This window comes from Taudactylus pleione, unplaced genomic scaffold, assembly GCF_031769625.1.
Source record: "Taudactylus pleione unplaced genomic scaffold, aTauple2 ptg000377l, whole genome shotgun sequence".
Lineage (NCBI taxonomy): Eukaryota > Metazoa > Chordata > Amphibia > Anura > Myobatrachidae > Taudactylus > Taudactylus pleione.
Window position 1 is genome coordinate 5,542,417 of NW_028284778.1, and position 14,389 is coordinate 5,556,805.

The 14,389-nt window shown below is 42.5% G+C and overlaps 1 protein-coding gene across 1 annotated transcript in view; it reads left to right on the forward strand.

The window, feature by feature from the left end:
• The first annotated feature begins 1,272 nt into the window (after positions 1-1,272).
• The window catches only part of LOC148508074 (uncharacterized), a 97,857-nt gene continuing 84,740 nt past the window's right edge, over positions 1,273-14,389 (forward strand). Inside the window, exons 1-6 of the mRNA XM_088445071.1 lie at positions 1,273-1,358; positions 3,867-4,029; positions 5,544-5,735; positions 6,145-6,262; positions 6,375-6,472; positions 6,634-6,826. Coding sequence (XP_088301197.1) covers positions 3,955-4,029; positions 5,544-5,735; positions 6,145-6,262; positions 6,375-6,472; positions 6,634-6,826 — 676 coding nt within the window. The 5' untranslated portion in view covers positions 1,273-1,358; positions 3,867-3,954. The remainder of the gene's footprint in view (positions 1,359-3,866; positions 4,030-5,543; positions 5,736-6,144; positions 6,263-6,374; positions 6,473-6,633; positions 6,827-14,389) is intronic.

The following is a 14,389-nucleotide window of genomic DNA, read 5'->3' on the forward strand; positions in this document are numbered from 1 at the left end:
AAAGGGGTCCCCCTCTCCTGGGCACCCCTGTCCTAGCCTACCTCGCATACTGGTATTTGGAGATCCACAAATACCAGGATGCGGGGCATTACGGGCCCTCTGGTACTTGCAGTTCCACAACCAAAGCAATACGAAAAAAACAACATACACAGTGAAAGTACAATTTTATTATAACATAACAATTAATACCATAAGTCATCCTCTTCCACTCCATTCCATATGGTTTATGGTATACATCTTTGGGTTCCTTATTTCATGCCATCAATCCTCTTACATACAAGCTTCAGTTACCTCCAGATTCTCAATTCCTTCCACATATCCCTTCTCAAGCCATTTCTACTCAAATGATTCTACTCTCCCAGTCAAGGTTCTTTCAAAATCTAGATCCAACATGGAGAACAGAATGAAGTCAAAATCCTTGACTCCCAATTCCAACATGGTTATCTTCAATATGTAATTGATTGAAAGAGATATGGTCCCGAGGAGAGGGCTTGGGTCAACATCTCCAATGTGCATGGCCCAGCGTTGGTGAAGAAGTTCCATATTCAGTTCCCTGCCAAGCCTCAAGAGAAGTGTCCAGTGGCGACTCCTAAAAGAGGCGTACTGTAACATGACAGATCCTGTGGCTCCATTATAGGGTCCAGAGGTGTGTCTTCATGCCCATCATTTTATTGCTGTGCTGCCCCATAGCTCCAAACTCTTGCATGTGACTGGTACCCTCTTGGCGGTTCCCATGGCTCAGATGCTTATTGTGAATTTACTCTGAAAAAGAAATGTGAATTTGGAATTGACTTGCAAATGTAATTTGTAAGGCGAATTTTCCATCAATTTGCCTCGTGGGACTGATCTCGCACCTGAGTTACCCCCATTGTCTTTAATCTGAGCAATTTGTATAATAAACAGGACATAAGAGTATGCGCCACCTGTATAATAACAGCATAGCCAAGCCTGTGTTCCATCAGTATTATATAACAGGGCACCAAGGCATAGTTTGCTTCAGTATTATTATGAAATCAGTCTCCCCATTTAAAAATCACAAGGCACCATAGTCTGCTCCACCTGCATATTAACAGGACACCAGGGGGTGCTGTACCTGTATTACACTAACAGGACATTGAGACTGCTCTTCCAGTGCTATAATTATAAATATAAAAACTATTAACGGCCGCCTACACTGCAGTCACCAGGGGGCGGCAGTCAGTAGGAACGCCAGCCTGGTCACTCTGTACACCTCGGGCAGCGCACAAGCCGTAGCCAGGAAAACCGATGGACCGCACAACCCGGAAGTCAGGTGGAACGCAACGACCGGAACCCGGGTGTGCAACATGTTCCGGAGGACTAGGCAGTGATCGGGAGCAGTAAGTCAACAAGCTTTAAATGTACAGAGATTTAATAAAGGTGCTTACAGTTCAGAATAGATACATGGGTGCTGCGCTGTAATGTCACCATTATCCGGCTATGTGGCGGCACCATGCGGCTATGTAATTGGGATGACCAGGCTGTGGCACCATGGCTCCCAACTCATCCTCATGTTATTCCCCTCATACCCCCATATGTTGCTTCGTCAATACAGCCCACAGAATGGGCTGCAACTCTGATTGTGCAGGGCTAAGGATTTTATTATTGTCATATATATTATACACCATATAATCCTATATTACCATATGTGTACCATACATTCATATAATATATAATATATATATATATATATATATATATATATATACACACACACTCGTTTCATATAAGCACAATATACTACTATATTATCTAATATACTTCTGTATTATTCCATATATGCATAATATACCCCAATATTACCATATAGGCACAAATTTCTCCTATATAATCATATATGCTGCGTATATTCTTATACTACCATATGTTCACCATATACTGCTATACTATAATATATACACCTGTATTATTCCATATACAGTATGCGCCATATACTCCTATAGTAACATGTGTGCACCATTATTTCCTATATTATATATGAATCTGAAAATTACCCTACATGCATGTATACTCCGATATTACCTTATATACACCATATATTTTTATACTACTATATGTGCATCATAACTCAGCAGAGTGAAAGCACTTTTGAAGAAAACAGGTGTGACCGCATGATCTTGTGCAGACAGGTGGTAGAGGTTTGCATAGAGGTTACTCTACAATAAGCAACCAGAGTGGGATTACATTGCCTCGCCTAAGGTATAGTCATTACCTTTAACCATCATTAACTGAGCCTAACGCTAACCTCCCCCTCCCCTAGCCTAACCCGAACCTCCCGGGGGTGCCCCCCCCTGGGAACCCTAAACCATAACCCGCCCCCTAGAGATAAAAGGAAAAGCCCACAGACAACCTAAGAGACAGAGAATAATGATCTGGAGCAGAAAGAGCTGCTGGCTTATCTCAAAAAAGTCACCAGGGAAGAGGTGCTGAATAGATGCCACGGTTCCCTCCCAGATCACAGCACTGATGAATGGCAGATCATTAACCACCACCTGCCTAGCACAGGGGTCTGCTGTGACAATCTGTGACCACCTGCATCCCCCTTCTCCTCCTCTGGTACTGGGAACCCAACACCCACTTCTGCTGTGCAGGTCCGGTGCCAGGTGCTCATAGAGACTTGAGAATGCTGTATCTTGTAGGGAGCGGAGGACCACTTAGCTAACTGCATTGCCTCTGGGGGCTGGAGGCATGAGGAGCCCAATCAGTACTTCCACCAGTTCTAGAATGAGATTATGTATCAATTATCTAATTTTAGACCCGATAATTTTTTTTTATTATGGTCACTATTTGCCGCAATAAGGAATTAACATTCGTCTGAATGTATCAAAAAATACATGCAGGGACAAGTCCCTGCATTGTATTAGAAGTGAAGTGATTGCATTAGCGGTCTCTTTAATTTTATTTTGAGCCTCCGCAGCGCTGCTGCACATGTGTGATGTTTTGTTTTTGTTTTGCAGAATGTAACTCATAGGCTTTGCATTCTGGGAGCTTGGTACATCTGGCAGCTTTGCAGCCCCCATAGACACCTATGAGGGCGTCAGCTGCTGTCGGATATGAAGGGACTGCTTCAGATATCATACATTGGGGTAATACCTACTATTTGCAGGTATCCCCGATTGATTAATAGACCCCTAAACAAATATGCTCAAAGAAATTCAGTTTAGACACTTATTCATCCGGGTAGACCTTAGATATTTTAATTTCCTTCAATATTCAAATAGGGGATCCACTCCAACTGCCACCCCAAACACTGCCAAACATCACTGGCAGTTGGTGTGGTTCCCCTTTTTGAATATTGGACTTTGCTGCAGCCCCACCTCTGAAGCCGCCACTCCACCCAGACAATGAGCTTACAGTCCCGCAGCACTTGGGCCATGTTGCTTTGTCATCAAATCACCTCGGTTGAGAGGAAACATTTTACCACTTTTCACCCCCTCAAAGGGGTCGAATTTCAAAAAATCCCTGGTGCGTAAGTTATGGTAAGAATATACTCCCTGACTTTCATGTTTCTAGGTTAAGGGGTTTGGGCTGGGCATTGGTGAGTCAGTCAGTCAGGAGTTTTATTTTTAAATATATATATTTCCTATGGAGAAAATTGCACCAGTTATGTGTCTGGGAAGCCCCAAGACTTGGCCACGAGGGAACCATTGATTTATCCTTAAGCAATACAGCACTGTGTGATGGTTTTTAGTGTTCTCATGCAGGATCAGTGGAATTTCTGAGAAACACCAACCAGGGCTTTGTGGCTCAGGGAAATAGGAAGACTTACTGGTCACTCAGGGTTTCTTATCTGACTCTGTTCCATATGTACTCTCTGATGTTTATATGATAATTGTATTTATTTCTAGACAAATGAGCAGTGAGAAGCCAGAACCTGTTTCACTAGAAGTAACGTGAAGGCGAACCGTGTCCTGTATAAATCGCTGATCACTGAGGATGGACAAGGACAGGAGTCACATGGCTGAAATACTAAATCTCACCCTGGAGATCATCTACCTGCTGACTGGGGAGGTGAGGGAATCTGGGAATGTCACAGTGACATCACCTTTCTCTCTATTACTAACACAGGCACCTAACTTTGGAGGTGAGGGAGTCTGGGATTATCACAGTGACATCACTCTTATCTCTATCACTAACAGGGACCTGACTAGGGTGGTGAGGAGAACCTGGGAGTGTCACAGTGACATCACTTTTATCTCTATTACTAACACAGGGACCTGACTGAGGAGGTGAGGGAGTCTGGGAGTGTCACAGTGACATCACTATTATCTCTATTACTAACACAGGGGCCTGACTGGGGAGGTGAGGGTGTCTGGGAGTGTCACAGTGACATCACTTTTATCTCTATTACTAACACAGGGACCTGACTGAGGAGGTGAGGGAGTCTGGGAGTGTCACAGTGACATCACTATTATCTCTATTACTAACACAGGGACCTGACTGGGGAGGTGAGGGAGTCTGGTATTGTCACAGTGATGTCACACTTATCCCTGTTACTAACACAGGGACCTGACTGGGAAGGTGAGGGAGTCTGGGAGTGTCACAGTGACATCACTATTATCTCTATGACTAACACAGGGACCTGACTGGGGAGGTGAGGGAGTCTGGGAGTGTCACAGTGACATCACTATTATCTCTATTACTAACACAGGGACCTGACTGGGGAGGTTAGTGAGTCTGGGAGTGTCACAGTGACATCACTATTATCTCTATTACTAACACAGGGACATGACTGGGGAGGTGAGGGAGTCTGGGAGTGTCACAGTGACATCACTATTATCTCTGTTACTAACACAGGGACCTGACTGCGGAGGTGAGGGAGTCTGGTAGTGTCACAGTGATGTCACACTTATCCCTGTTACTAACACAGGGACCTGACTGGGAAGGTGAGGGAGTCTGGGAGTGTCACTGTGACATCACTATTATCTCTATTACAAACACAGGGACCTGACTGGGGAGGTGAGGGGAGTCTAGGAGTGTCACAGTGACATCACTCTTATCTCTACTACTAAAACAGGGATCATACTGATGGAGAGGTTTCCTCGGAGAGAGACTCCATACCTTGTCATTCTGATCCCTGAGATGCATTTCTGTGACTCCAGTCAGACACAATTAGGGGACATTCAATAGCTGTAATGCATATCATTGTTCTACTGTTGGACGCAGCTGACAATATTATTTGTGGAGACTTTTGTGAAATCCTTTATAGATACAGTCATTGTATAATCTTATACCTGACCTTACCGCAGCTTTGGGCGACTGTTCTTATTTTATCTGGCTGCCATCTCAATGTCATCTTGCTGTTTGCACTACACTGTCCAGTGCAGGTGATGCATCCATGGGGGCCAACCCTAGCCAGAGGATACAGAGCTGCAGGAGAAATACATGCTATACACATTCTGCTGTCCTGTGATTAGGAAACGGGATGGTATCTCTGTAATAGACTGCTGTTGTTATTCCTTAATAACAATTCCAAATATATCCATATTTTATTTAGCCTATCATTGATGTCTCTCATTACACAGGATTACACAGTAGTAAAGAAGACATCCGGTGAGTGTGAGACACCCAGCAGCCGTCCCCGTGTGTCAGGAGGACTGAGCAGGACCCAGAGCCCCATCACGGTGCCTCCACCTCACTCACTGATACATGAGAGAGACAATGACCAGAAGATCCTGGAACTCACCAACAAGATCATTCAGCTGCTGACTGGAGAGGTGACTGCTGGGAATAGGACATTATACAGTAACACCAAGGGATGTGTCTGGGTAATGACTGGAGAGGTGACTGCTGGGAATGGGACATTATACAGTAACACCAGGGGATGTGTCTGGGTAATGACTGGAGAGGTGACTGCTGGGAATGGGACATTATACAGTAACACCAGGGGATGTGTCTGGGTGATGACTGGAGAGGTGACTGCTGGGAATGGGACATTATACAGTAACACCAGGGGATGTGTCTGGGTGATGACTGGAGAGGTGACTGCAGGGAATGGGACATTATACAGTAACACCAGGGGATGTGTCTGGGTGATGACTGGAGAGGTGACTGCTGGGAATGGGACATTATATAGTAACACCAGTGGATGTGTCTGGGTGATGACTGTATTATTGTGTGTGTCAGGTTCCTATAAGGTGTCAGAATGTCACTGTCTATATCTCCATGCAGGAGGGGGAGCATATAGAGGAACACAGGGATCTGTACGCTTTGATGGAAAATCACCGGCCCCTCACATCACTGGGTAAGAGGAGACTTTGTTTTATTTTACAGAAGAAAGCAGTTTTGAGGACTCCTAAACAATCATCTAATAATCACATATATACAATGTATCAGTCACTGTGTGTCTCCTACAGATGGAGCCAGTAACAGAGATACCCCAGAGAGATGTCCCTGTCCTCTTTATACCCAGGACTGTACAGAGGAGAATCACAGGACCCCACAGGAGTATCAGGTAGGTGGGATTTAGGGTCTCATCAAAGGAACTTTATATGATTTGCAGAGAAGCTTTTTTGGGTTTCATACTCTGATATTCCTTTGTTTATTCATTTATTTTATTTCAATTAATTTCATAAGAATATAATAAATTATTTTCTTGTTTTGTGGGTTATTTAGTGTGAAAATCTGACTTATATCAAGGTAGAAGTTATAAAGGAAGAAGAAGAGACGTATGTGACTGATATAAAGGTAGAAGAAGAGACATATGTGCCTGAGAATAAGGTAGAAGATATGAAGGAAGAAGAAGAGACGTATGTGATGGGTGATCAGCAGTGTAAGGAGGAGGAAATCCCTACAGATCTCAGCACAGGTGAGTAATAATCACGTGTTACAGAATTCACGTATTTTTCTTGTTCAGTCTCTTACTCTACACCCTTCTCTCTCAGTACAGACTGCGGGGAATATATCTCGCAGTGATAAACGATTATACAGTATAGCACAAAATAATTACCCCCAGTACTCTATCATAAACAATACTGATTACGTACACAGCCCAAGGCCTCTGTTATAATAATCTATAAGTTGATGGCTGTACGCATCTCTGTTTAGCAGGTATACTATGCGCCCGTCACTATTGGCGCCACTATATCTAGATAGGCCACCAAAGTTGCTTGGCAAAGAATGAACAGTCAGTGGCACTGACCGTTTTGACAAGTGCAGCTATCGTTGCCACACCAGCACACTGTCCCTGGCTGCCGAAATATATGCAGCAGGGACTGTGCTTAAAATATATATATATATATATATATATATATATATATTCTAATAATCACATAGATAGTACATCGACGTTTTGGTCACAGTTGCGTGACCTTCTTCAAGAGTCACAGCAGACACAATAGATAATAATGGCAACCACCATGCAGGATACAAGTATAAAGCTTACCTTGACAGAACCACCTCTTATACCCTCGTGCTTGTGAAAAAACCACCAAACCAATGAACCATGCCGCCGCCCACCCTGGTGACATCACTGTGATGTCACTTCCGGTTGCGGATAACGCACTAAAAAAAACTTAGATATTCAAATACAAAAAGAACTACAGAGGGCATATAGAGCATAGCGGTTAGTGTGCCCATGACCTCAGGAGTAACACAAGAGGTAAATGAGGCTGATAGAAGTGACAGCGCAGTACTGCAAAACCGGAAGTGTTGCATTCTATGCAGTAAACATGACATCTGCGTTCCAAAGACTAGCGGATGTCATGGTAACACACTCAACTAGCAAGCGGCAATGCGCTTGCAAACTCCAAAATACAGAGGCTGAATGTATACTAAATGCCAGCACCTCCTTATAGGTTATGGCATAAACACTGTCTAGTAACCAAATATGACAAGCTACAAAGTATAACAACCACTGAACTGGGGTTATGGCAGTAAAAGGCATAATTTCATATATCGCATTATAAGCTATGAGAACAACAAACCATCAAAAATTTAAAAAACAATAAATAAACAAAGCAGTATTTATATATGTATAAACACAAAAGTAAAATAAATATAAATAAAAAACAACAAAACAAAAGAAGTGCTGAGCACAATAGCAAAGAGATGGTAGCAAGCTATGAAAAAGATCCACAAGAAGATAGAAAGAAAAATCTATTAAGAAAAAAATAACAAGAAATTACATGAACAAAATCCAAAAGATCCAATCTAACGCCAAAATATATTGAATGGGTTGTTCTCGATGAGGCCCTTTGGTGTAAGGGTTTCCAGGCGGAAGATCCATTTAGCTTCGAGTTTCCTGAGCATAAGTGAACGATCGCCACCCCTAGGTGGAGGTGGTACCCAATCAATAATGCGGCACTTCAAAGTCAAAACTTGATGTTTCAAAGCTAGAAAATGTCCGGCGACCGGTTTATCAGTGCTGCCAGAGCTAAGTGCTGATCGAATAGCACTCCAGTGGTTCGCCGTGTGGTCCTGGGAACCATTGTTTTGACGGGCACCCCAGCAGCTGCTGTGGACAAAGACTGATGTGAGTGCGACCTTTTTTTGTATTATTTATTGGAGTGGATTGCTTGAAGCTCTACTCTTTGTTCTGTCACCCATCCTTATTTTTTGCCTGTTTAAAAACCTTTGCCATCTTGTTGGATTCCGGATAAAGTCTTATCTACACGAACTTTTAATTGTTTGTTTTTTTGAACGACACTTGTTCTGGACTATCAGTATTTTGTATTCTTTTTTTTTTTTTTTTTTAAAGGGAATTTTCTCCCCAAAAAAAGTTTTTTCAAAAACAATTTTTTTCTTAAAACTCTTTTGTTGTTGATGCACAGCTTCCTCAGTGTCTTCCATATATTATATACATTGTTTGTTTAATATCTATGTTTATGTGCTAATTGGCCCTTTATGTTGTCTACATGAATGAGTCAGAATAGAGCTATAGCCTTTGATGAGGGCTTATTGTTTGAAGCTGAAAATACTCTTTGATGTATCTGAGTTTAATGCCCTTCCGGCTGAGACACCTATTGGCCTGTACCACAAAATTTTACGCTTAAAAAGAAGGGAAACTGAGCTGCTTCTTCACGGACTGTTTCTCTCCAAGTACCATAGGTCCAATAGAATACCACGAGGTTTCAGAGTGAACATTATCCCCACCATCGGCCGCAACAATGCCGCTTTTTGCAGCCGGTGGTGTGGGGTATTGAACAAATGTTCCCTTAACCTCATAATACTGGTCATAGAGGAAGTGGGTCACGAATTGTCATATGTTCGTGAAGATATTGGTAACTTTGAGAAACCACACTTGGCCAAGTTGAAAATTGATAAGACTGACAAATGGGTCGACAAACTACAGACACAGGTTGAATCGTTTAAAAATGATGTAGTTGCATTTAAATGCAAAAAACTCCAGACTGTGACTAATGACTATAAGACCCACCAAGTCTATAGATGGCTAACTGGGAGTGCCAGTGACCGTAGACGCCACAGGACATTTTGTCCGAAAACAACGCAGGCCTTATTTACCCACTGTCGGCCTCTGACACTGAGATTACTACCTACCTTCCCCCTGGTGGTTTTTTTATGACCCCACCTCAGGACAAGTACCGAACCGGTCCAGTGGGCAACGGAGGCCCCACCCGAGGAGAGGGGGTTATAAGGTGAAGGGGAATATGAAGAAGGATGTAGAACTGATATTTACTTTAGCTGATTATGACATGATCCCTTCTGAAATGCCCCTTCTCACTTTAGGCTTGACCTTTGTTCCTCCCCATCCACACGATGATTTTCAAGGGGCTATTGACCATTCTAAGTTTATACGTAAGATTCGCTTACGTGAATTTTTTGGCGAACACGATATTGATAGAGAGCTAGCGGTAAATCAACAATTGTTACGTAAACCAGGTCTTTTTGACTCCTCATCCACCAACTCCAGCATACGTTCAGTACTTTTCATCGTATGACTGAACTAGATGCTAAAATGGCTCCCCCCTGTGAAATATTATGACAACTTAAATAAAGGTCAGAGATTAGCTCTTTCATCTCTCAGAAACAATCACAATATTGTTATATTGATAAGGGCGGGGCGATTGTTCAAAATTTCTGCAAATATGATAATGAGCTCAAAAGACAACTATCTGATGTCTCCACTTACATGAAATGTGAGAGCAATCCCATTCCTGCTATTAAGAAAGAGATTGATCTGACTCTTGAACAGGCTTTACTACATGGTTGGCTTGATGAACGTCTTTATGAGTATCTAAAGGTAGAATACCCGTTGTGTCCTTATATCTATACTTTACCCAAAATCAACAAGACGTTGGTGGATCCCCCTGGCAGAATCATCATTTCTGCCAGGGGGTCACTCCTTCAACCTATTGCTGTGTTTGTGGATAGTATTTTACAGGATGTTGTACCTTTGATACCTAGTTACATTAAGAACACCAGTGATTTTCTGGATAAAATAGCTCTACTATGTAATTTACCCACCGACATGCTGTTGGTTGCTCTACAGTCTAGAGGTTTCATCTTTATATACCATTATACTGCATGACCTAGAGATTTGTTCTGTATGCAAATTTATAGTTGAAAAGGGTTCTACTCATGTTCCAATAGAATTTGTGGTACAACTATTGGAGTTGGTCTTGATTAAGAATCACTTCATGTATGATGGAGATTACTATCTCCAAAAGTCTGGTACGGCTCTGGGGTCCAACCTGGCGCCGGCATATGCAAACACATTCATGCATGAAATTCTAAAAATTGGAAACAGTTGAAAAGGCGCTGTCCGTCAAAAATTTGTTTGGAGCTTATGTACATATGTCTGGTAGCTTACATATACCCATCAAAAATGAATAGTAAAGCATTCACTATTTATTGACATATTATTAAAACAACATATTAAAATATAATCACATGTATAGCTAGATGGCCATGCATAAAACAATCATGTACACTTCAGAAAAGGCTTTCAATTGCCAGATGGCTGCTTTACCAGAGAGTAGAAAGTTTGGGCATTGGTGTTAATAATAGAGAGGTAATCCGGATATCCTCAAATCTGTAGGTCCATTCCTTCCCACGGTCTGGTGTCAACAGCAATATTCCTCCTAGCTGCCAACGCATTTTGGGACTTCTAGGTCCCTTTTTCAAGGCATGGATGTATCAGTGAAAAAGTTCCCCTTTTATAGCAATGTCGCTTGTTACTTCCGGTTCCGGTGATTGTGGATTGTGTGCAGTAAAATGCTGTCCACAGAGGCTCCATTTATGTCCCAAGGACTTGATTCCTGTAGGTGGTATCAGCAACTCTGGGAGTCCCTTCATTAAGAGGTGGTCGCATCAGGGCTAAACCCTGCCGGACCGGAAGTAGTTTGCGCCAGACCGGAAGTGACATCATCGTGTGACCATGACATTGGATGTTTGTGTGGCAACAAGATTATAATATGTAGTTCCTCTCCCTTTCTGCAGATTATCTTAATGGAAAATAATTCTCAGTGATTTCTGCATCTAAAAAGAAAGGTGGATTCCATAGAGTGGTATGTAAAAATAGAGTTTGAGCATAATAATAAAATATTGGAATGAGTCCTTTGTCAATCTATACATGGTTTAAAACATTTAGAATATATAAATAGAATATAAAAATATCTTCAATAAAAATATATCCAGACAATATATGTTATGTGAAAAAATAAAAATAAACATGAATTATATATAAATTATTAAAAACATCCTTAATGTATATCGAATCATGATATGAAATATGTAATGGACAATTCTTAGCAATTTAGCAGTAAAAAGTGTTTAAAAAGGTGCAAAATACATACTCCCAAATGTGTTATAAAAACCACTTGAGTTCGAAGTCTTGATTTAGACCCGATGGTGTTAGAGTCTTTAATTTATAAATCAACTTCATTTCAACCATGGTAAATTTTTTTCCAGATTTCTATCCTTCCAATTTGACTCTATATGTTTCAAACCCACAAAGGATTTTATATGACCCACAGAGCAATTATGTGTCATTTTGAAGTGCTCTGAAAGGTGGTGTGTCTGGAGGCCTTTTTTGATGTTTCTCAAATGTTTTGCAATGCGCGTCTTCAATGATCTAGATGTCCTTCCAATATATGCAAGGCCACAAGATATAGAATGTTTGATGTATGGAAGGTAATGAAATTCTCTATTTTAAAAGATATGTCATTAATATGAATTTCTGTATATTTTGAGGATTCGTCTTTGACCTGTCTACATACTATAAACGCTTTATTGATGATATATTCTTGATTTCGAACGATACTGAGGAAACACTCATTGAGATGTGTAGCGTCTTTGAACAGTTGTGACTCAACGGTAAGATTTACATGTACCTATAATCCAACATCACTCAATTTTTTGGACTTGACAATTTCTTTTAATGGATTAAATCTGGAGACTATGCTTTTTCGCAAGGAGACCGACAGAAATTCGTTACTGTATGCAACCAGCAATCATCCACCGAGGTTGAAGGAAAGCTTACCAATATCTAATTTCTTGTGAGTTTTTCAGAACAATTCTGTCCTTTTTAAAGCTGAGTGTCACAAACTCACGGGCAGATAGTGGATGCTACCCGTATTCAGGGAATTAGCTAGACCTATTCCTGAGGCGCGGAGTCTAATGTGCCGGCGGTTTTCACCAGGGACCCTCGCAAGGAGGTATGAACTTAGCTGCGTCCGACACACAGGTCGCGGCCCTCAGGTTAGGTTTCCCTATACAGGTGCTGGCACTTGGTCGGTATACAGGAGACTTGAGCGTAGTCGACTAGCCGGGTCAGAACCAAAAGGATGAAGCGGTTCCAGGGAGCAGAAGTAAACGGGTCACAGGGAATATCCGAGGTCAGAACCAAATATCAACGTAGAACCAGGGGTCAGGCAGAATCAGAGTCACAAAGCACGCCAAGGGTCGGAAGCAATTATCAGGATATGCACAGGAACACTGGAGTATGGTAATGGAGCCTATACTCTGGCACTGGAGTGCTCCCAGGAACTTCCTTTTATAGGTCAGATTTCAACTAGCGCCAATCAGCGCTTCTCTACTTTTGGTGCCTGTCCCTTTAAATGCTTTAACAGAGCAGCGCGCGCGCTTCTAAGGAAGCCGCGGCCGCCTGCACACAGCCGCCGGAGAAGAAGAGCAGCTGGCAGCGGGTGCCGGGGATCTCTCGCCCGCTGTCACACACCAGCCCGGACTCCAGTGTCGCCGGACCAGGTAGGAGCAACCTGGATTCGGCAGCGTTGTGACACTGACGAACAAATTATTGAGATGAAGGAAAAATTCCGAATGAGGGGCTACTTGAGTTCCACGATTGAGGGATGCCTCACCAGGGTTAGGAGATACTTTCGTTCTAAACCCACACGTAAACCAGGGGATAGGATGATCTACGTAGCGGAATATGGTCAGAAATCCTCTGCTATATATGCAGATCATTGAAAAGGCATTGGCCTATCATTACCTCCAACCCTGCATTGGCCTTAAGCTCTAGAAAGCCACCAATTATGGCTTACAAGCGTAGTAAGAACCTGAAGGAACTGCTAATGTGCCGATTGAGATCCACGCTTAGACCTGATATCACGTGGTTGCAAACTCAAAAACCAGGCTGTTTCCAATGTACCGGGTGTACCACCTATAGGTTGCATTGCTTGATGGACTTCGTAATTTACATTCTCACATGCCCGTGTGGGTTAGCTTACGTTGGTCTGACTACTCGCCCTTTCAGGGAATGGATGACGAACCACCGGAGTGCTATTCGATCAGCACTTAACTCTGGAAGCACTGATAAACCGGTCGCCGGACATTTTCTAGCTTTGAAAGATCAAGTTTCGACTTTGAAGTGCCGCATTATTGATTGAGTACATTGCCGCTTGCTTGTTGAGTGTGTTACCATGACAACCGCTAGTTCTTGGAACACGGATGTCATGTTTAGCTTACCGGATGTTTACTGCATGGAATGCAACACTTTCGGTTTCGCGGTGCTGCGCTGTCACTTCTATCAGCCTCATTTACCTCTTGTGTTACTCCTGAGGTCATGGACACACTAACCGCTATGCTCTATATGCCCTCCTGTAGATCTTTTTGTATTTGTATATCTACGTTTTTTTGTGCGTGTTATCTGCAACCGGAAGTGACATCACAATGATGTCACCTGGGTGGGCGGGGGCATGGTTCGGTGTTTTTTTTCACAAGCACCAGGGTATTAGAGGCGGTTCAATCAAGATGAGCTTTATACTTGTGTACTGCATGGTGGTATGTATATAATCACAATGTGATCAGAATATTTTATTTTTTCAACAACGGCGCGGGTGTCGCTGGGGATTTCTAACAGCACATGCGCAGATTCACTGCAAGCGCCGGTCATATGGCGAAAGAGGGAGAGTGCGATTCGCCAGATAGGTGAATTCGTACTCTCTCTCTT